Source organism: Pipistrellus hanaki (assembly GCF_964339955.1).
Source record: "Pipistrellus hanaki genome assembly, chromosome: 8".
NCBI lineage: Eukaryota > Metazoa > Chordata > Mammalia > Chiroptera > Vespertilionidae > Pipistrellus > Pipistrellus hanaki.
The window spans coordinates 44,619,644-44,641,574 of NC_140510.1; the positions used below are offsets into that span (position 1 = coordinate 44,619,644).

General features: G+C 44.9%; 1 protein-coding gene across 1 annotated transcript in view; it reads left to right on the plus strand.

Annotated features, from left to right (window-relative positions):
• MYO3B (myosin IIIB) overlaps window positions 1-21,931 on the plus strand; it is a gene marked incomplete at its 3' end in the record, with an annotated part of 334,099 nt that overhangs the window by 220,433 nt on the left and 91,735 nt on the right. The window contains exons 28-29 of the mRNA XM_084892298.1: window positions 11,445-11,546; window positions 15,317-15,419. Coding sequence (XP_084748424.1) covers window positions 11,445-11,546; window positions 15,317-15,419 — 205 coding nt within the window. The remainder of the gene's footprint in view (window positions 1-11,444; window positions 11,547-15,316; window positions 15,420-21,931) is intronic.

Sequence of the window (21,931 nt, forward strand, 5' to 3'; positions counted from 1 at the left end):
TCAGAATTGAAGCACAGTTGTGTTTATCCGAAAGGAGAAACAATTATTCCAATTGCTCTACTTTGGAGCATGTTCTTTTCTTTCCAAGTATAATCCTTTCATTAAAAGCTCCTCTTCCTGCAACAAGAACATTTCATTTCCAAATAGAACAAGCCCCTGGCAAAAGCAGTTCTCTTCATCATCCTATATAATAATAGAGGCATATGCAAATTGGCCAAGACGCCCTAAGGTCACAACCAATCACAGGAGGCATGTGCAGTGGGGCGTTGCTCCGGAGATGGGGAGGCACTCGGAGGAGGCGGGACCATCCTGTGCCAGGGAGGACAGGGATGAAAGCTTGTAGCCCTCTCCTCATGAGTCCTTCGCCACCCACTGCTCACACTCAGAGCACCCCGCCACCCACCTGCCAAGGGAAGGAGCACAGCACAGCAGGTGAGAGGCTTCTACGCTGGCGCCAGGACAGGAAGGAGCGGCCACATTGCTCCAGAGACAGGGCAGAAGTGGGGAGGTGCCTGGAGAAGGCAGGACCAGCCTGAGGCACCACGAGGGACTGAGGGCGAGGCTTGAAGCAACCAGAGAAGTCCAGAGGGGTCAGGGGCTGGGCCAAGTGTGCTGGAGCTCTGTGGAGAGGTTCAGGTGGCAAGTGGGCGGGTGGGCGGGGCCACGTGATTTTGCCCGCTGGGCTCCTAGTATATAATAAAAGGCTAATATGCAAATTGACCAAACTGCAGAACGACTGGTCACTATGATGCACACTGACCAACAGGGGGCAGACGCTCAACACAGGAGCTGCCCCCTGGTGGTCAGCGCGCTCCCACAGGGGTGATGCTCCTCAGCCAGAAGCCGGGCTCACTGGAGTGCAGTGGTGGTGGTTGGAGCCTCTCCTGCCTCCATGGCAGCACTAAAGATGTCTGACTGCTGGTCAGTCAGTCAGACATCCCCCAAGGGCTCCAGACTGCAAGAGGGTGCAGGCCAGGCTTAGGGACCCCCCACCTCAGTGCATGAATTTTGTGCACCAGGCCTATTATATATATATATATATATATATATATATATATATATATATATATATATATAAAATTGATTTCAGAGAGGAAGGGAGAGAGAGAGAGAGAGAGAGAGAGAGAAACAACAATGATAAGAATCATTGATCAGCTTCCTCCTGCACGCCCTACACTGGGGATTAAGCTGTAACCCGGGCATGTGCTCTGACCAGGAATCGAATCATGACCTCCTGGCTCCATAGGTCAACACTCAACCACTGAACCATGCTGTCCGGGCAGATTCTCTTAGTTTTGATGCCTGGGGAAGTGGCTTGGGGATGTTGTCATAGTACACCTTTTCTGGTGTGTTCTAAGGTTATTCTCTAATTTATTATTTTTTCAACAAATCATTTTATTTGAAATTTTGATTCTGTGGGACGCACTTGTTTGTATTTCAAGTTCTGGCACATAGTCTTTGTTAATGGTGTTGCTAAGATATGTTATGTACTTTTAAAAGCAGCCCTTGAAATTTAGGAAGCATTTGGCCTACATGTTACTACAGAGCATATTGAAATTTGTTTTCCTTTCATCTCCTTCCCAATAAAAGCAGCCGCACGGCTTATCCCTTCAGCTTCCTCAGAACTTCCTTTCAGAATTCCCGATCTATTACGGCACATTCACATACCAGAAACAAGATGCCTTTTCATGCTGTCAACCTTTTTCATCTGAAATGTAAATTAATTCTTGCTGGTACGCCTGACAGAGATCAAAGTCAGGCATTAACCTTCCTGGACTTTCTGGGGAATCCATCCCCAGGACCCGGCTGCTGCTGCAGCGGCCAGTGTCCCTGTGATGGGGCCCTCCTCCAGGCGGCCCTGGGTGTAGGAGCCACTATTTCAAAGACTCAGAGTCCTTTTGTAAATGACCTCATTATCACTTTAAATTAGGTGGGAAGTGATCTGCCTGGCAAGTGTGTATGTGTGTGTGTGTGTGTGTGTGTGTGTGTGTGTGAGAGAGAGAGAGAGAGAGAGAGAGAGAGAGAGAGAGAGAGAGAGAGAGAGAGAGAGAGATTGAGAGAAGGAAATAGAAAGAGAGAGGGGGACACACGCTGCTGCTGCTGCTGCTGCTGCTTGCATTAATCGTGGCCCTTTGCTCATTCCTGGAGCTTGCTGAAGTGGTTCTGACAGCCAGGATCTCGGTGTGATAGAGGGAGGGACTGGGCTCCAGATTGGCAACCTCTCCCCTTGCTCAGTGGGTCATTCCTTGCCTGTTAGTCTTTGAGGCCGCATTTACATTTTCAAAATAAGCAGATGCCTTTCAAATCCAAGAGCCAGTGGTCTAGAGATCTCTGTGGGGCCAAACAGTTCACCAGCCAGTGATCAAATGCTGGAAGAGAAAGCAAGCGGAAAAAACACCCTAGGCACATGCACAGCCATTTCCTACGCGTATGGATAGCACTGTGCCTGCAACAGAGGGCCTGGAGGGCTGGGGGTCTCGGGGAGGGAGAGCTGAGGGTCCCAAGCAGAAGTACCGTTTATCAGTCTCCTTATGAAGGTGGGGGCATGGGAGGGGAGGGGCTCCAGAGGGGTAGTGACTTTGGATGCCATCTTGGTGACAAGTGTCACGTATTTTTATTTTTGGTTAATGGTAATAACAGGCTTTTGCCATAGGAAAAACATTTTCCTTTAGACACCAAAGAATTAAAAGTATACACTTTAAAATCAGAAAAATAAGACTGTATGTATTAGTGTAGAATAGTCTAAGTAAGAGATAAATGATTCCATTACAAACCTACTTTTAAAAATGATCTCAATTTTCAGAAAGTAGACTTATTCAAGTAAAAAAAAAAGCATCCATTCCTCAGTAAATGCTATCAAAACAAACAACCTGAGGGGAATTTTTAAAAGAGTTACAACGTCTCATTCTTTAAGTTTCCCAAAGGACTGCCTTTAAAATTGCCGTTCTAATTCCAGATTCAGTTTTTAAATGAGAGCTAAGTGGTGGACCTGCCCCGCTCAGAGGAAATGCCCTGAGGAGGTGACAGTGGAGCCCTAGGGGCTGGGAATAGAATTTCAAAAAGTGTCTGCTCGGAGGAGGGAGGAGCAGGCTCTTCCTTCATTCTTCCTCCCCCCATCCCCAACCCAGGCCCCAACCACCAGCAGCCCAGGAGCAGGAAGAGCCCATTGGTTTACAGAACATGTTCATCTGATTGCTTCAGTGCTGTGGACACTGTTGTTTTCTCTTCCTCTGTCCTCTGATCAACTTCTACCTACTCTCCATCTTGGCCTCTTCAACAACACAGATGTTATCAGAAGATAACAATAGCGCCAAGACAAACATGGCCATTCTCCTCCTGATGCTCTTGGGGGTGGGAGGAGTGCTTTTCAGAGTGTCAGCTCTGACTCTGCCAAGGCTGAGGGCGCCTTCCAGGAGCCTGTGAACAGGCATTTTAAACTGGCTGCAGCTGGAACCGCTGGGCGCTTCATGTCACGCCAGCCGATGGGAGTTGCTTTAAATGCTGGTTCCCAGGGAGAAAGCAAGCATTGGGTCCCGGCAAGCTCCAGCACCCTGGGGCACAACTTCTGGTGGCAACGTAGAGGCTGTTTTAACTTCTTTTAGAAGCCTGGCCCTGCAGGATGAGACAATGAAGTTTTTAGTGTTTAAAACTGCCTGAACCTTTTAAAAAGTCTCTTTCAGTGTAAGGCCTCCTTCTAGCCTTTTCTAACTTTAAAGGGTGGTGCCTGTAGCACGTTGGGGGCTTGGCAATGACTGACTAAGTGGTTGCAGCAATTTCCCAGAACTACATTTCCAGGGCTATCCCGAGGTATGGAGAGCAACTATATTTTAAATTAGAAAATTAATCTCTTTCATTTACTTGTTCAGCTACTATTTGTTGAGCACGTACTTTATGCTTGGCCTACCAGGGAGAACAATGGGATTTAATCTGAGGCTTTACATTTTCCATCTCCAGTACAGACAGCCCTAAAACATGCTTTCCCTCGAGGGGGTGCTGCTTGTATGAACCAGACACTCTATATTATGTCAGCACTCATTGGAAGAGAGTTCTCTAAAATGCCAGTGCGAAATGAAGAGTCGAAATCATTATAAAATATAGCTGCGGACATGCATTGAAGTGACCCCTGCTTCTCAATGGTCGCAGTAGATACTTCTCATTCTGACAAAGCTGTGCATAAGCAGATTGCTGATCACAAACCAAAAGTAGAGGGAGGTCAAGCGAATGCACCATTGAGGGAAAAGGTCCACAAGGAACAAACAGAAGAAAAACAAGCGTGCCCTCTCATGCCCTCGATCACTTCTTTCCCAGTCTCTGTTTGTCATCCTGCCTCTAGCTCACCGTTTCTCCACTCCTTTCGCTTCTCTGTCTTAGGAAGATTCCTCATCATTTCATGCAAAAGCTTACTTTCTCAAGATGCGAGAGAAGACAAGTTTCAAACTCTTCCTGGTCACCAGGCAGAAGCCTGCTGCCTGCCTTTACTGGCACGGTGGGCCATATCCACGCAAGAACGGAGAAACAGCCAGGGAAGAGCATTAGCTGGTGCCCTGGACTTGGGATCAGTTGTAAACTGCAAACTTAGCTTCACCGTCTCCTAAACTTTTGATGAACAGAAAACAGGGTTCCCTTCAGGCTTATGCAAGGGGTCCTGCTCCTCCACTCGCACACTGCCTGGGTTTCTCTGACTCTAAAGAGCTGTGGCTGGTTGGAGGAGGAAAATTTTTGGAACTTGGCACAAGTATTTTAGGAAAACATGCCTTGTCTGTGAACGGGATCAGCACCTACAGAGTGACCCTGAGCATGGCTTAGAGGAAGTGGCTTACAGCTGAGCAAAGGCCTGGCCTGTGGCTTCAAGTTTCTGTCAAGAATGGACTCTGCCCAACCTTGGTGGGACATGCACAATAGAATTCTTGCCATGAAATAACTTGGAAGGCAGAGGGATATCTTTTTCTGTGAAATCAGATTATTGCCCCTGTTAGAAGGAACACACACACCCCTCCCCCTGAGGGCAGGGGACTGTTTATCTGGTGCACAGAGAGGAAGCTGAAAAACCCTCGTGGACTTGAGGTCTGTGGATGCCTGTCGTACTGACATGGCAGGGAAATAAACGTGCTTAAGGCACTGGCACTCCCAGGACTTAGGTTAAAATTTCAGAGACTCTTCAATTTGGAATAACTTTCTCCCTTATAGACCTCATGTGGCGCTCTAAACCTGGCTGCAAAGAGGTGGTGTCCGAAATGGTACCTTTACCACCTCAACATTGAGTGGGGCAACATTACTGTGGTCAACCACCTACTCAAGTGGCCTCTACTTTTCTAGTTTTTAAAAATATAGAATCATAAAATATGCACACTTTATGACCTTTAATAGTTATTTATCCACATAATAAGGAAGCATTTATAGAAAAAATTCATTGTGCTCTGGCAAGGTGGTTAGATTCCCCCTCCTCCCACCACCTTAAAAGTCTCCTGTGTATGGAAAGACAGATTTTGTTTTCTGCCTTAACAGATGAAACGGACATTTAAATAACTTGTTTCCCCTTATGTGTTGCGTGAGTTTAAGAATTGTTATCATAGTCTTCATCAGAGTCTTCACCCAATGCTTTTTCAGTCAACCATGCTCTACTATTGGCTTCCGTCTGGGATATGACACATGGACATAGGGTACCAGTCAAAGCATTGGGAAGAGTTTTAGATACTGTCCTAAGCATGGGCTTTGCAGTCAAAACAATTGGCTTTAAATTCTGGCTATGTCACCATTTGTTCGGTTTGGGGGAAATTAACGTCTAAGCCTGTTTCTCAACTATAAAATGGGACTCACTAAGGCCTAATTCTCAGGACTAATTTTGAAGATGATAGCAGAAGAGATATGCAAAGCGTCCTGCACACACAGGGCAGATACTAACTAAATGTTAGTTCCTTTTTTGCACTCCCTTTCTAAAAATGTACTTCACTGGAAAAAAGAAGTCAGTCTTGTAGGGTGAGCATAATAATGTTAAAACTTCAAAAAGATGAAACTATTTCTCTCATTTTCAGAGAAAAAAAATTGTACCTGCCAAATCTCAAATGCAGTTGCAATAAAATCTTCATAGAAAAAGCATTTTCCAAATCTTAATTTATGCTTATTTGACAGGGAAAAATTCAAACGCAATAATGGCACGTAAAAGGTTTCAGGTAGCTTTGTTTTTGTTTTTCGGAAAGGGATGTGCCGCGTCCCATTGTGCTGAGAACTTGATTCATTTGTGCAGATAAATTTTTCAATGACTACAAAATTGTTAAGACTTAGGTGCTGACATGACATTTTCCACTCACTTGTCAGAGGCCCTTCTGCAACTTGTTCTGTAGAACAGCAAGTCCCCTCCTCACCCCTTCCACGAAGTCGGAACTTCTAAAATCCAGGAGCAAAAATCACCCGGATTTTCTGCCTGCCTGTGCGGAAAGCGAGCCGCCTCTCGGATGTCTGAAGCGTTGGAAGATCTCGGTGTGCCTATCACGTTTAACCCACAGTGACGGGTGATTGGCAGCGTAAGAGCTGAGCGACAGCCATTTGGCTGGTAGTTCAAACCCCAACACGAGGAGCCATCGCAGGATCACGGCTTGATTTGCTGTGGCCACGACGGCTGCATCGCCGAGCGCAGAGGCGGAGGCAGAGGTGACAGCTGGTAGCCATTCTCCTCAATAGAGTTGTGGCGGTTGAGATGCCTCAGCAACCAGATCCTGCTAATTTCACAGACTCTGAGCCAAGTGCTTAGTGTCAAAACCGGCTATGGTCAATGATGCAAATGGCTGTGAAGGCTCCCTCGTCCACAGCAAGGTCTCCCCACAGACTCTTCCCCCTCTGGCGGGTTAGAAGCAATTGGATCCTGCTTTCCAGCATCACTCTAGTTTGAGGAGAAGGAGGCCTTATCCTTTTTTTTTTTTTTTTTTTTTATCATTTATAGAGGCATTGTTTATATATAATAAACTCAGACAGTTTGATAAAATTGGATGAACACATACAGTCAGGTAAACCCCCTCCACAATCAAGAACAAGAACATTTCTGAAAAGTTCTCTCATGTCCTTTTTGTCATTAATCCTTCTTTCCCCCACTCTCACTTCATGGTGACCTATAGTTTTGCCTTTTCCAAAATGTCATATAAATGGAATCAAATAGTATGAAGACTTTTCCCCGTCTGGCTTCTTTCACTTAGCACATTGCTCTTGAGATTCATCAGTTTATTCTTTTTCATTGCTGAGCAGAATCGCAGAGAATGGAGGTACCACAGTTTTGTCCATATACCAGTTGAAGGACATTTGTTCCCAGTCCTTGGTGGTTATGAAGAAAGCTGCTATACACATTCACATCTTTATCTTTTTTAGAAAAACTTATAGAAAATGAAATAACTTTGCTTTATAAGAAACCAGAGCTGTATGAGCAATTTATACTTTATTCAAAGCACTTTCACTCACCTTATTCCTATAATTACCATAGTAACCTTGAGAACTAGGCTAGGGATCTTACCCCATTTTATAGATGCAGGCTACGAAACCTCCCTGCAGTCCAGACTGCCCAGCTCCTTATCAGCTGTCCTTCCCCTGAAACATTTTCTGAACATCCTGTCTGTGCAGAACACTCTGCTAGATGCTTTTGGGGTAGTCATAGAAACAACATAAAAATTGTTTTTTTTTCCCCCTACAAAGGGAAACAGTTTGATATTCCACATTATATGTCATCAGGATAATGCAAATTAAAACCACAAGATACCAGTATCACCCTTATTAGGATGGCCCACATCTGGAACTCTGACAAACCAAATGCTTGTGAAGTTGTGAAGCAAGAGGAACTCTCATCCACTGCTGCTGGGAAAGCAAAATGGTACGGCCAGCCACTTTGGAAGACAGGGTGTAGTTTCCTAGAAAACTAAATGTACTCTTATCATATGATCCAGTAATTGCCCTTCTTAGTATTTACCCATATAAAAGCCTGTAAACAGGCGTTTAAGGTGGCTTTATAACTGCCAAAATTTGGAAGCTATCAGGATGTCCTTGTGTAGGTTAATGGATCAATAAATTGTGGTAGATCCAGACAATGAAATATTACTCAATGCTAAAGAGAAATGAACTATCAATCCATGGAAAGACCCGAAGGAGCCTTAACATACACATTACTAAGTGAAAGCAGCCAATCTGAAAAGGCCACAGACTGAGTGATTCCAACTATATGACATTCTGGAAAAGGCAAAACGATGGAGATAGTAAAAGGATCAGTGGTTGTCAGGGTTAGAAGGGAGGGAAGGATGAGTAGGTGGAGCACAGAGGATGTAGGGTAGTGAAACTACTCTGTAGGGCACATAATGATGGATACATGTCATTATGCATCTGTGCCGACCCCACAGAATGTACAACACCAAGAGTGAACCCTCCTGTAAGTCATGGACTTTGGATAATTATGTCATGTCTATGTAAGTTCATCATTTGTACCCGACGTACCACTCAGGTGGGGGATGTTGATAATGGTGGATGGAGGCTATAAATATGTGCGGGCAGAGGGTATATGGGAAACCTCTGCACCTTCCCTGAAGGTTTCTGTTGTGAACCTAAAACAGCTCTAATAAAATAAATAAAATAAAATAAAATAAAATAAAATAAAATAAAATAAAATAAAATAAAATAAATAAAAAGTCTTGAAAAAAGTGGAGGGAGTGGGAGGCGTCTCAAATGGAGCCAGGACCAACACATCTGCCTGAGCCTTGAAAGAGGACTCAGCCAGGGCCAGCTGACAGCCACAGGGAGCAAATGGTCTACGAACCATTTGAGAAGCAGTCAGGGCATAAAGTATAAGAAATAAGTCCCACCTTAAACTGATGCGGGCCAGAAGAGCACAGCAGTCCCTAGATGCCTGAAGGGAAGGGGGATTCCCCCAGGTGGAGATGTTCCAGGTCAGGCAAGAAACTGATTTCTAGGATAAGGATAAGCCTCCCTCTTAGCTTCCAAGTTCGAGAAAGCAATTACCGGGCAGGACCGGCTTTGAACTCAGTCAAAGTTTGGCTGGGATAACGACTGGAGTTAAGTAACGGAGAATCAAAGTGGAAAAATGCTCTCGTAGGCCTGAAATTACTAGATTTGGTTTGTGTGGAAGCCAGGATTTATGATGCAGCTGAAGGGGGCGATATGTCAATGAGATTCTAGTCTTTAAGAAAAATTTCACTTTTTGCAAGGCTGCTTTTGCCAGTTGGACCTCCCACAAGTTGGCTTCTTTCTGTTCTGATAAGATGGCTGCTGACCAGCTGTCACTCCAGCCAGAAACCACACTGGCTCCTTGTGCAATCCACCAGCAGCAGTTAGGAGGGTAAGGCTGGGCCTTTGGGCCTCATCTGTATGCGCCTTCGCTGCCAGGTACAGTGGGCACCCTTTGCCAGCTCCATTCTGAGGGCAGGGAAGCTTACCCAGCCTAGATCTCTAACCAGGAAATCTACTGAGACAGGGTCCCTGTGGTCAACAGTGCTGGGTCTGTCCTCTGGTGGGTCATTGCATGCCAGGCTAGGCCAGGTCAGGCAGGGCCTCCTCTTGCAGCAGCCCAGGCAAGTGAAAGAAAGTCTGATTTTTTTACTTGCATTTATAAAGGAAAAAATAAGAGAAAAAATAGGAGGTAATGGTTTTTAAATGTTTGAATAAGTGGGGCTGCACCATGTGGTATTTAGGGCTTTAGATTTTAGGGAAAAACTGCTTGAGTTTGAACCCTGACTCTGCCACTCTCCAGTTGTGTGAACTTCTGGGCAAGTCCTCGAACCTCCCTGTGTCTCTGTTTCCTCAGCTCTGAAATGGGAATAATAGTGGCCTCTACCTTTTAGAGTTACTATGAGGATTGGATAAGTTAATGTTTGTAAAGTTCTTAGGAAAAAGCATGGGGCCTAATAATCCATACATTTGTGTTTGTTGATAAAAAAAAGAATGATGGATATTTCCCTAGCTCCTGGTCCTAATTCTTCTCCCTCTCCCCTCACCCCCTCTACCAAATCAAGCTGAATGCACATACCCGATCTTTTCTTCTTCTCTATTTCAGTCCTTAATATCTGTCAGCTCCCCCTCCTCATATTAATTCTCTACGGCTATATTAACAAACTTCCCCAAACTCTTTAGTTTAAAATAACAGAAATGCATTCTCTCACAGTTTGTATTCTCTCAAAATCAGGGTGTCAGCAAGGTGGGTTTCTACTGGAGACTCAGAGAGGATTCTTTTTTTTTTTTAAATATAAATTTTATTGATTTTGTACAGAGAGGAAGGGAGAGAGATAGAGAGTTAGAAACATTGATGAGAGATAGACATCGATCAGCTGCCTCTTGCACACCCCCTACTGGGGATATGCCCGCAACCAAGGTACATGCCCTTGACCGGGATCGAACCCAGGACCTTTCAGTCCTCAAGCCAACGCTCTATCCATTGAGCCAAACCGGTCTTGGCCAGAGAGGATTCTTTTTATGCCTCTCTCCTAGCTTCTGGGGTTCCCTGCAGTCTTCAGCATGCCTCGGCTTGTAGGCCCATCACTCCCCTCTCAGCTTCCTTTGTCCCATGCATTCTTCCTGTGTCCCTCTGTGTCTTCACATGGACTTCTCTTTTGTTGTTGTTGTTGTAGTTAATCCTCAATGGATATTTTTCCATTGATTTTTAGAGAGAGTGGAAGGGAGGGGGAGAGACAGGAAGAGAAAAGCATCGATGTAAGAGAGACACATCAATTGGTTGCCTCCCACAATCAGGTATGTGCTCTTGTCTGGAATTGAACCTGGGACCCTTCAGTCCTTGGTTCAATGCTCTAGCCCTTGAGCCAAACAGGCCAGGGCCAGGTGGACTTCTTATAAGGACACTAATCTTTGGATTTAAGATCCACTTTAATCTAGTAGTATGACCTCATCTTAAACTAACTACATCTCTGTGACAGCATAACTGGTTGTCAACCCATGCCCACCTGTGCACAGGGCTGCGCGTGAGAAGGAAGGAAAAGGTGTGCCTGAGAGGCATAGATGTGGAGAGAAGGAAGAGACCTTGAGCCTATTTTTACTTTCCTGGTTCCCTCGTGGTGGCAACAGAAAAGGCAATAGGAAAGCCATCCAGTTGTCAAACAGGAGCCCTGGCCTGGTGCACTCATGACCTCTGTGTGTCACGCAGCTCCCTGTTTGACTAATGTGGTCACAGAGACAGAGAGGTTCCCGAATTACTCAACATCACCCAGCCAGGAGGGAGCCAGCCAGGACATGATTAATTCTCTTGTTCACTACCATTATGCCCTTTCCAACCACGCTGTGTTAAATCTTAAAAATAAGCACCGAATCTGTTGAGATTCATCATTCTAGAGCCTAAAACCATAGGACAAATGTGGGTTTCCCTAGCCAGGTTGTATTTCCCAATTTGGTATGTCATCTAGATATGGGAGCATAATGTTAAGAAGTTTCTCTTTTGTTTGATTCCACAGGGCACCCTTCAGGCCAAAGCAGTGATCCTCACCTTGTTGTCACAGGCGGCATCAGGGGAAGTACCCAGGTTCAAGACTGTAGTATGCCTGGTGACCATGGAGGTGAGGCCATTAGAAGTTGGGATGGGTGTCCTGTGGGACATTCCAGAGAAGGTTCTAGAACTGGAAATGATCCCCTGCTATGGAACTTCTGGCTGCCACTCTTTTTTTTTTTTTTTAATTTTAATTTAATTTTATTTTTTTACAGAGAGGAAGGGAGAGGAATAGAGAGTTAGAAACATCAATCAGCTGCCTCCTGCACACTCTCCACTGAGTATGTGCCCACAACCAAGGTATATGCCTTTGACCAGAATCGAATCTGGGACCCTTGAGTCCACAGGCCAACACTCTAGCCACTGAGCCAAACCAGTTAGGGCTGCCACTCTTTTTTTCTATAGAGAACAACTGACTAAATTCAGAGGCAGCCTTGCAAGGACCCTGCATGGTGACTTCGCAGAAGCGGAGAGTGTAGACAGCGATAAGCTACTGCCTGCCTCACTTCAACCTGTCCTCTCAGAGCACACATTCTTCTGTCTGATTTACCTTAAGTTTTATGGAAATTTAGCTTTTTAGCCAGATCTTTCCATGATTATGACAGTGTACATAGACTTCAAACTAATTGAGAACATTCATGGAGGAGGAAGGATTGTAGAGCAAAAATGAAAACTTAGGTATCTGGTCTAAGCCCTCCCTTAATTAACATCATTGTAAATGAAAGAATTGGACTAAATCAGTAGTGTTCAAACATGTTGAAAACACTGGAATCTCCCCTTTTGACAGTGTGAAGGTCCCTAGACTTCTGCTTGAAGAAGCAGCTATGAGCCCTAGCCAGTTCTGCTCAGTGGATAGAGCATCGGCCTGCAGACCAAAGGGTCCTGGGTTCGATTTCAGTCAAGGGCATGTACCTTGATTGCAGGCTCTTCCCCAGCCCGGGCCCTGGTGGAGGCATGTGCAGGACACAACTAATTGATGTGTTTCTTTCACATTGATATTTCTATCTTTCCCTCTCTCTAAAAACCAATGGAAAAATATCCTCAGGTGGAAAATTAAAAAAAAGAAGTAACTGTGATTTCTTAAATATTACCTTTAATGCCAACGCTGGTATTTTATGAAAAGTGAGGATGAGTTGCCCTGGCTGGATTTTACAGTTGAGTTTGCACCAGCTGTTTATCTGCCAGGCCCAGCAAAGAGGCTCTGGGTACTTCCAGCTGTTTTGTAATCTGTTACCCAACCTATGCTTTAAGGAAATACAGAACTGGGGCTTTCCCAGGGGATAGGAGGTGAGGGAGTGGGAAGAAAAGAGAAGGGGAACCCAGGGAGCAGCAGTGTTTCTTGAACTTGAGACCTGGAGGTGGAGACAATGAGATACTTTCCACCTTCAACAAAAGCATGGCTAGCTATTACTGACCTATCCAGGGGTCCTCAAACTTTTTAAAGTGGGGGCCAGATCACGGTCCCTCAGAGAGCTGGAGGGCCGGACTATATGAACTACTAATTCCTACTGTAACACCTTGGCTGCACTCACTGCCCAAAAAACCTGGCGGGCAGGATCAGACTCCCCTGGAGGCTGCATGTGGCCCGCGGGCCGTAGTTTGAAGACCCCTGACTAGACCCTTTCTCCCTGGCAGAAGCCACAAATTAGAGGGCCTCCTATTGTAATCAACTCACAGATGTGTTCTGTTTGGCCAGACATAGTGTTGTTGTTTTTTTAAACTTTGAACCTGAATGTCTTTAGATGGGGCATACATTCTTGGTTCACCACAAACCCCACCACTCCCACACTCTCTACCTGACACCACACACACTTACGTTACCTGGGTGGCCCCAAAGGCATGTGAGCTTGCAGCACCTGCTATGTTGTTTTCTTTCTTTTTCTTCTTTCCCCCCATAGTCAAATGGTTCTAGTCAAATGCTTTTTCATCTTATTGCAAAACAGTTCAGTAAAGAACTGGCTCGATTTCCCTGGGAAAACGAACGGCTTGCAGGGCTCAGCCTCACCTCGGAAGGGTTCATCTCCTCCAGTGCGTCCCTCCCAGCAATGCTGTATTTCCCCGAAGGCAGGCGAGGCCTCTGTTGTCACACCTGCGCACACCTCAAGTCTAGTTTTTATGAACATTTCTGCAATTTACGCCCATCATGTAATTGTTTCAGCCAGGTCACTGGTCTAATTCCTTTAACCTGATCTATTCACTTAGAATGAATCACCTGATTTGACTTTTCTGTTATTTGTTGTTTTCCCACTTCTCCATTTCTCCAATCTTTTTGTTTAACAATCTGCCAGAGAGATGCCAGGTGATTCCAACTGTCACCAGGACAGACTTCAAGTATTTTGACAAGTATTAACCTCCTTATTTTTTATTTATTTATTTTGACCCTTTTTAAAAAATGGAGGTATAATTGACATATAGCATTACATTAAATTTTAAATTTTAGATGTGCAACATAATGATTACTTCCTTTTTATTTAAGTTGACCTCTTTACTCTGACCCAAATCCTTCTCCCTGCTCTTCCAGCACAGATGGGAATAGAGGAACAGGCTTCATCTAAGCTTTACTAAGAGTACTCTCTAAGTTTCTGTTTGGCTTTTTTTTTTTTTTTTAATACTTCAAATGACTCTTAAAAATCAATATTTTGATGACTGAAGTGTAAATGAGTAAGCAACATGGAATAAGTTTTCCCTTCAATCACATGAACAGAAATTCTGTGCATTTTTATCAGAAACTCATGCAAAGTAACCGGAGCATTTGCTAAATTCCAAGAAAAGGTGTTGATGCCTCTTCTCTTCCTAAGGCACCTTCCTAAGGACAGTCCCGATTCAAAATGGGCTTGGTGGCCTCTCCTGGCTTTGCTTATGCCTTTTCCTCTCTGAATTGCTATCAAACTGCTATTGCTCCTTTTTATATTAAGGATCTCAAATAGTGCACACAAAAGCAATCCTAGCTTCCACACAGATGGTACCATTTGGGCTTTGATTAGTGCTTGGTGCTGCTGAAATGGACCAGAGAACAAGGTTAAAAATTATTTGGCTTGGCCTGGCCAGTGTGGCTTAGTTGGTTGAGCATCATCCTGTACACCAAAAGGTGGCAGGTTCAATTTCCGGTAAGTACACTTACCCAGGTTAAGGGTTTGATCCCTGTTTGGGATGCATGAAGGAAGCAACCATCAATTTTCCTTCCTTCCTTCCTTCCTTCCTTCCTTCCTTCCTTCCTTCCTTCCTTCCTTCCTTCCTTCCTTCCTCCCTCCCTCCCTCCCCTCTCCCTCCCTTCCTCTTGTATCCGTTTTTAAAAAATTATTTGCATCAATTTCCCTTCTTAATAAGGAAATAAAGGTATTTGTGTCCCAGATGTGGACTTCTCTTTTTCTTTTTATGTCAGTTCTTCCTTTTATGTTGCTTATCACAGTATTTCAAGTAAGCTTGGGCCAAACAATGTGTTAGAATCTCCAGGAGGTGGAAACCCCCCTTCTCCTTGACCTACTGTGCTCCTCAGCAGGCAGCCTTGCCCAGCCAGGACTGGAAGAAACTGGCCTACTAACTCTGTCCAGCACAGGGCTGTTCCATCACCCGCTGCTGCCCTCTGTCTCTCACGTGGGGCCTCTAGTTCCTCCCACCATTGCCGGGCGGAGGCAACTTGTTTTCCTGTTAGCATGAGTGATTGTATCTGAACGAGGCCTGCCATGACAGAGCAGGTCAGTTTTGGTGACATGTCCTCAATGAGGCTGCAGAAAGGAGGGCAAGGAGAGAGGTGCTGCAGAGCGGAGATGGCACTGTATCTAAGGCTGCTATTTCAGAGTCTATGCTCAGGTGTCTAAGTACTTGTGTGTTTTCTCTCAGGTCTCAGGGGTTTTGTAGACCGTAAAAGCAGTCCACAAGCTGAATCTACCAATGGTCATGCAGAGACATCAAGCAACTCTCGTCCAGCCACTGAGAAAAACCGGTGAGTCTTAGCTGTAAAATGGCTCAGTCTCAAATTCAGTGGCTTGTTGGAGAGAGTGGAACCAGAAGTATTTCCTATCAGATTCTCCCATGGTAGAGGTCATTGCCGTGTGGGCAAAGTCTCTCTTCTATAGGGTAATCTGAAGACAGTGCTGCCACTTTTTACCGTTCTCTTCACGGTAAAACCTATACTTGGCCTCATTAGCTTAAAGCAGTGGTTCTCAAATGGGGACAGTTTTGTCCCTCTTCCGTCCCCTGGATTTTGGCAATGTCTGAAGACACTTTTGGTTGTCACAACTTTAGGGGGAGGAGTTGTGCTGATGGAATCAGTGAGTAGATGTTACAAGTCCTACAATACAGAGGACAGCCCCCCCACAACAAAGAATTGGCTAGGCGAATGACAATAGTCCCAATTTTGAAAAACCTTGGATTTAACCTAAAGCAAAAAGGAAGTATCATTTCTTGTTTACCCAGGGATCTCAGTTAAAGATGAGTAGAGCAGAGCTTGCCCAGGGCCATAGTGCACTGTTTTCAAAGTACACCTGAGCTGCTGAGGTCTGCAGAGGACAGTACATGGGCTGAATGTAGTCACTTTAAGGCCAGGCCAGGCTGTGACATCAAGCACTGGAGGCTAATGGAACTCAGGCTTCCTGTTTTGAGGATGTGGTGAGGGCACAGATCAGATTTTAGGATTAAGGAGGAAGGGGTTGGCAGTACAGGTTTCCAAGCCCCATCACACACGTCACCATGAGGAGGAGGTAACTGCAGGAAGGCATGAACCATGCAAAGGGAAGGTCCAACTAGAATAAAGTTTGCCTCTCTTACTTACCCCTTAATTGACTATGGGTACACTCATTGAAAGTTTACTCCATTTTTAAATTAAAAAAATTTTTTTTGACCCAGTGATCCCATTTCTGAAAATATATCCTAAGAATCCTGAAACAACAAACAGAAAGCATATATGCACCCCTATGCTTGTAGCAGCCCTATTTATAGCAGCCCTACTTATAATAGCTAAGATTTGGAAACAGCCTAAGTGCCCATCAGCAGATGAGTGGATAAAAAGCTGTGGTACATTTATATCATGGAATACTATGCAGCAGTTAAAAAGAAGAATCTCTTACTCTTTGAGACAGCATGGAGGGACCTAGAGCATATTATTAAGCAAAATTAGCCAGTCAGAGAAAAACAAGTATCACATGATATAATTGAACAAAATATGTAGAATCTATTTGAACAAAATAAACTGATGAACAAAATGATTCCAGAGACATGGAAGCATGAGACAGACTGTGGAATCTCAGAGGGAAGGCAGGGGTGGGTGGGTGAGAAGAGATCAACCAAAGAACTGATATGCACATATACACAACCCATGGACACAGACAGTAGTGCAGTGATGGCCTGGGGCGGGGTGGGGGGGGTGCGGGAGAGAAGAGGGGAGGAGTGGAAAGGGAGAGTGGGGAAGGGAAAGATCTGTAATACTCTTAAAAATAAAGATAAATTAAAAAATTTTACTCCAGATTTGGAGAATGAAGCAGGCCATTAGAAAGGTTTTTTGTTGTTGTTGTTGTTGTTGTTTTTGTGGGTTTGTTTTGTTTTGTTTTGTTTTTGCATCTTTTCACTTGGAAAAAGAAGTGGTCTTCATTTGTAATTTTTAAAAATAATTTTTTGAAATATCTTATTAATATTTTTGAGATCTGACAAATTTAATTCTCAGTACTTTTCTAGTGGTCTCAAATTACTGTTGGACTACTATTAAAGTAGACTCCTAAGTAGTAAGAATAGCTCATTTTTTAAAGGCACTTGAGGAGCTATTATAGACTAAGATTTCATAGTAGGTTAACAAAATTTAGAATTTTTGTTGCAGCAGAAAGATGACTGAACTTGGTAGGTGGAAGAATTGGGTTTTGGTCCTAGTGTAAGGTGACCAGATGTCCCACTCTTTAACAATCTGTCCTGTGTCCTGTGGCATTTTAAAAAAGTCCCGATTTTTTGAAAGATTGGGACTTTTTTAAAACGCCGAGGGATAGATTGTTAAAAATCGGAACTGTCCAGCCAAAAGCGGGATGTCTGGTCACCTTATCCTAGTGGTAACATTTTCCAGCTCTTTGTCCTTGGGCAAGTGAGTGAACCAGTCTGGTAAATGGATCCAGCCCCAGCATGACTCCCCTCAACCTCAGCTGATGACTAACCTTATTATTATTTTTTAAAATATATTTTATTGATTTCAGAGAGGAAGGGAGAAGGCGAGAGAGACAGAAACATCAACGATGAGAGAGAATCATCGATAGGCTGCCTCCTGCACGCCCCAAACTGGGGACTGAGCCTGCAACCCAGGCATGTGCCCTGACCAGAAATCACACTGTGACCTCATGGTTCACAGGTCAGTACTCAACCACTGAACCATACCAGCCAGGCAGATGACTAACTTCACTCAGAATATCAGGACAGTTCTGATATTCCCTCCCCTTCACCTTAGAATCTCTCCATATATTCAGCTGTCTTTTCTCCCTTTACTCCTATCTCAAAAGACCACAGGTCCTCTTCCTCACCCGGGGTAACCCCTTCTGTTGTGTTCCTGCCCTCTAGGCCCTGCCACCATCAGTTAGCCCACCCCTTGCTTTCTCATGTCTCTGTCTGCTGCTGCTTTCCCTTTTGCTTATACCTCTCCCGTTCTAACAAAGCTGGCTCTTGGCCCTGTCCCTCCTTACTTTTACCACCAGACTTCCTCAGACAAGCATCCAGGTCAGTTGCCCACCAACCCCTCCCTCCTTAGTCCTAAAATCTGATCTGTGCCCTCACCACATCCTAAAACTGTCCTTAGGAAGGTTAGCTCCCTGTTTCTGGAGCCTCATCTTCATCAGACTCGGCAGCAGTCCATTCTCGGGCCATGCTTTCCTGGGACCTCACTCTCCCACGGGTGTCTGTGATACTGCCGTCTTCAGGTTCTTCCTCCAAGATGTCCTCGGTCTCCATCCTCCTCCTCTTCCACCCAGCACTGAAATGCAGGCGATTCTCAGGTCCTCAACTTTCTTCTTTCTTTCTTTCCACCTGGATGATATCTTCTTTCACAGGTGTATTCTGGTATCAACTCTAAGCTGTGTCAGCATGGCTCTCAGATCTCTGTTCTGAGCATTATACTTTTACACCCAATGCCTGTTGCCCATGTATTCCTGATTTACATCCCAGAGTCTCAAGAGAAAGGCCCTCTCACTCCCCCGTGCCCACAAGCAAGTCACCTCCTTCACCTGACCTTCCCATTCTTGTGAGTGGCACAAACACTTTCTTGTGTCCTGGCCTTCAAACCTGGCAGTCATTTTTGATCCCTACCTCTCAACCCCAGCCTCAATCATTTTCTTAGCATTCTTCCATGGTCCAGGCCTGCCATTATCTCTTTTTCTCTCTCTGTTCTCACCTCATTACAGATCAGCTTTCATTTCTGACAACTGATCAATTGCCCTGAAGCATAGTCTGACTTTTCAAAGAAGTTTAATGGCTCCCATTTTAGACTAAAAGAGGTCCAGACTTCTCAGTCTGCTATACTAAGCCTCTCCCTATCTTGCTCCAATTTGTCCTTCAGCACACCTCCTGTATGACCCTCTATGCACCCTCTGGACCCTGTATGGCTACCTGGAGCCAGACTTTATATTGTCCTACCAATGCATCTACCTCTGTTCGCTCTGCTCATTCCTTTCTGTTCAATTCTTACCTATTTTTCCAAGATACATTGTCATATCCCTTTTATCCGTGAAGACCTTCATTCTCTTTAATTCTTGAAGCTTTAATAGCAAGTTTTAAAAGTACTTACTCAAAGCGCAAGACAAAATTATGAGCCTGTGTCTGAATGTAAATCAAACCACTTATGTCTTCAATAAGAAAGTCTTGCTACCAATAAACATATAATCAGCTAAACTAAACAAGGTACTTGGTGATGAATTGGCTTATATCTGGCACAAGCTCCTTGTGATACTGTGAGTGTTAACCGTTCACAGATGGGGGCCACAGACCACGCTTTGGTTAGTTCCTCTCTGCGGCATTTCACGTTTGCCTAGTGTTGGGGTTGACTGTGTGCTGGCGGGTCAGCTTCTCAAGGGCAAGGACTGAGTCTTCCCTCTTCCTGTTTCCAGTGCATGCAACGAGGTTATCAAGAGTGGCAATATCCAAGACAACTCTTCAGAATTCAGATATTTTTTCCTTTTCTTATTCTTATTTTTCAATTACCATTTACATTCAATCTTATGGTCTATTAGTTTCAGGTGTACAGCATAGTAGTTAGACAATCACATATTGTACAAAGCAATCCCCCTGATGTTCCCAGTACCACCTGGCACCAGACATAGTTATTACAACATTATTGACTATATTCCCTATGCCAGTGGTCGGCAAACTGCAGCTCTGTTGACTAATGAGTTTGCCGACCATGGCCCTATGCAGTACTATACATCCCAAGACTGTTTTGTAATTACCAATTTGTACTTCTCAATCTCTTTACCTTTTTTCACCCAGTTCCCCAACCCCTCTAACAACCATCACAGAATTGAGATTTTTATGAGAGAAATGTTCTTCCTTCTTCGTTTTTGGGTGGTGGCAGCAACAAGGCCCAGAAAAATTCACCAGATAGTGTGTCAGGACCTTCCAGCCCCGGGGCTGGGCCCCACTTTCCCTCTGTATTTGATGATCTCTTCAGTGCCATCAACCCAGGGATTGAAAGGAAGGATATCGTGGAGTGGAGGCTTGATGGGCTTAATAAGGATGAGTGGGACATGCCGGTGATGGTGCTCACAGCAGCAAGTAACTGAGCCTCCACCCCAGACATTAAGGGATTCCTCAGAAAGAGAGTTCAGTGCTGGATCAGCCACTCCGGGATGTCGTCAAGGACATGGGATTTTTCATCCCTTTGCTCTGTTATCTCAGCATGTCAGTGGTGCTCCCACTTACGGTCACGCGGTGGCTAAAGTAATGCTAAGTCTCACTTCCTCACATGGCAATGTCCAAAGCAGGAAGGGAGAGGTGGAGGGAAAGGGATTCTCCTCGGATGGGTCTCTGTTTGTCAGGAAGGAAACCTTTCCCAGTAATCCCCAGCATACAGTAGGTCCTCGGATTACGTCAGAGATCCGTTCCTACGGTGTGACACAACATGATTTCCCGTAAGTCAGAACCCACCTACATAAGCACCTATGTCACTCACATGGAGCACATACACAGCAGTAATGAAGTGAAACAGTAAAAAAAAAAATAATAATAATAAATAACAATTCCTGAGGATCCAAGATGGCTGCGCCCAGGTGAACACCTAGCCGCAGCTGCACACAACAATTTCAATAAAATACAACTAAAATATAAAACGGACATTGCCCAGAACTACAGGAAGGTTGACTGACTGGAAATTCTACAGCGAGAAGCAAGGAGAAAACCAGAAGGAGGTGCGGAGGAGCTGGAAAAGCCCAAGGTACGGAGGCGCAGCGCGCGGAGAGGACAGAGCCAGAGAGGAGGGGGAGGCGGAGTGCCTGGCGGGAGTTCCCTAGCGGAAAGGAGATAAAACTCCGACTGTGCTGGGCCCCCGACTGCTCTGAACCCCAGTTCTAGGCCAGACCCCGGGGACCCAGGCTCACACAGAGGGAGCTGGGCTGTAAGGCGGAACCCCGGGGAGCAGCGAAAGGAGGTCCCGGCGGAGCGCACACCGCGGGATTGCCCTGACGGGAAGGAGACTGGGGCTCCAGACTGCTCTGAACGCCACCTCCAACTCCACTTCCAACTGAACTGAACCCCAATACCGGGCTCATTGTGGGGGAGCATAGACTGTTTGGCAGCAGGCGAAAATCGAGGGCACCTTTCTCTCAGAGGCGCCGGCAGCGAGCACTGAAGGACCCGCATAGGGCGGGGCTGACAGAAGCCAAAGCTGCAGGCTCCACCCTGAAACCCCGTCCCATCTGTAACTGTGAAATGCAACAACAAAATAGATCACAAACGAAAGAAATGGAGGACAAAAAGCGTCTGGATATAAAGTTCAAATTTACGCTTATAAGGTTTTTCGAGAATTTCCTAGAAAACATGGATAAGACCTATGAGGATATGAAAAGACATCAACTAGAATTAATAAGGAGTCATCAAGAAATGATAAGGGATCAACAAGAAATAAAGAATACATTGTCTGAAATAAAAAATATTTTACAGAGTCCTAAAAACAGAAGGGAAGATCGCAAGAATCAAGTCAAAGATTTGGAACATAAAGAGCCAGAAGACACTCCTCCACAGAAGCTAGAAGGCAAGAGAATCCAGAAAATTGAAGATAATGTAAGAAACCTCTGGGACAACTTCAAGCGAACCAACATCAGAATTATGGGGGTCCCAGAGAGAGAGCAAGATATCGAAAACATACTGAAAGAAATAGTGACAGAAAACTTCCCCCACCTGGTGAAAGAATTAGACTTACAAGTCCAGGAAGCGCACAGAACTCCAAACAAAAGGAATCCAAAGAGGACCACACCAAGACACATCACAATTAAAATTCCA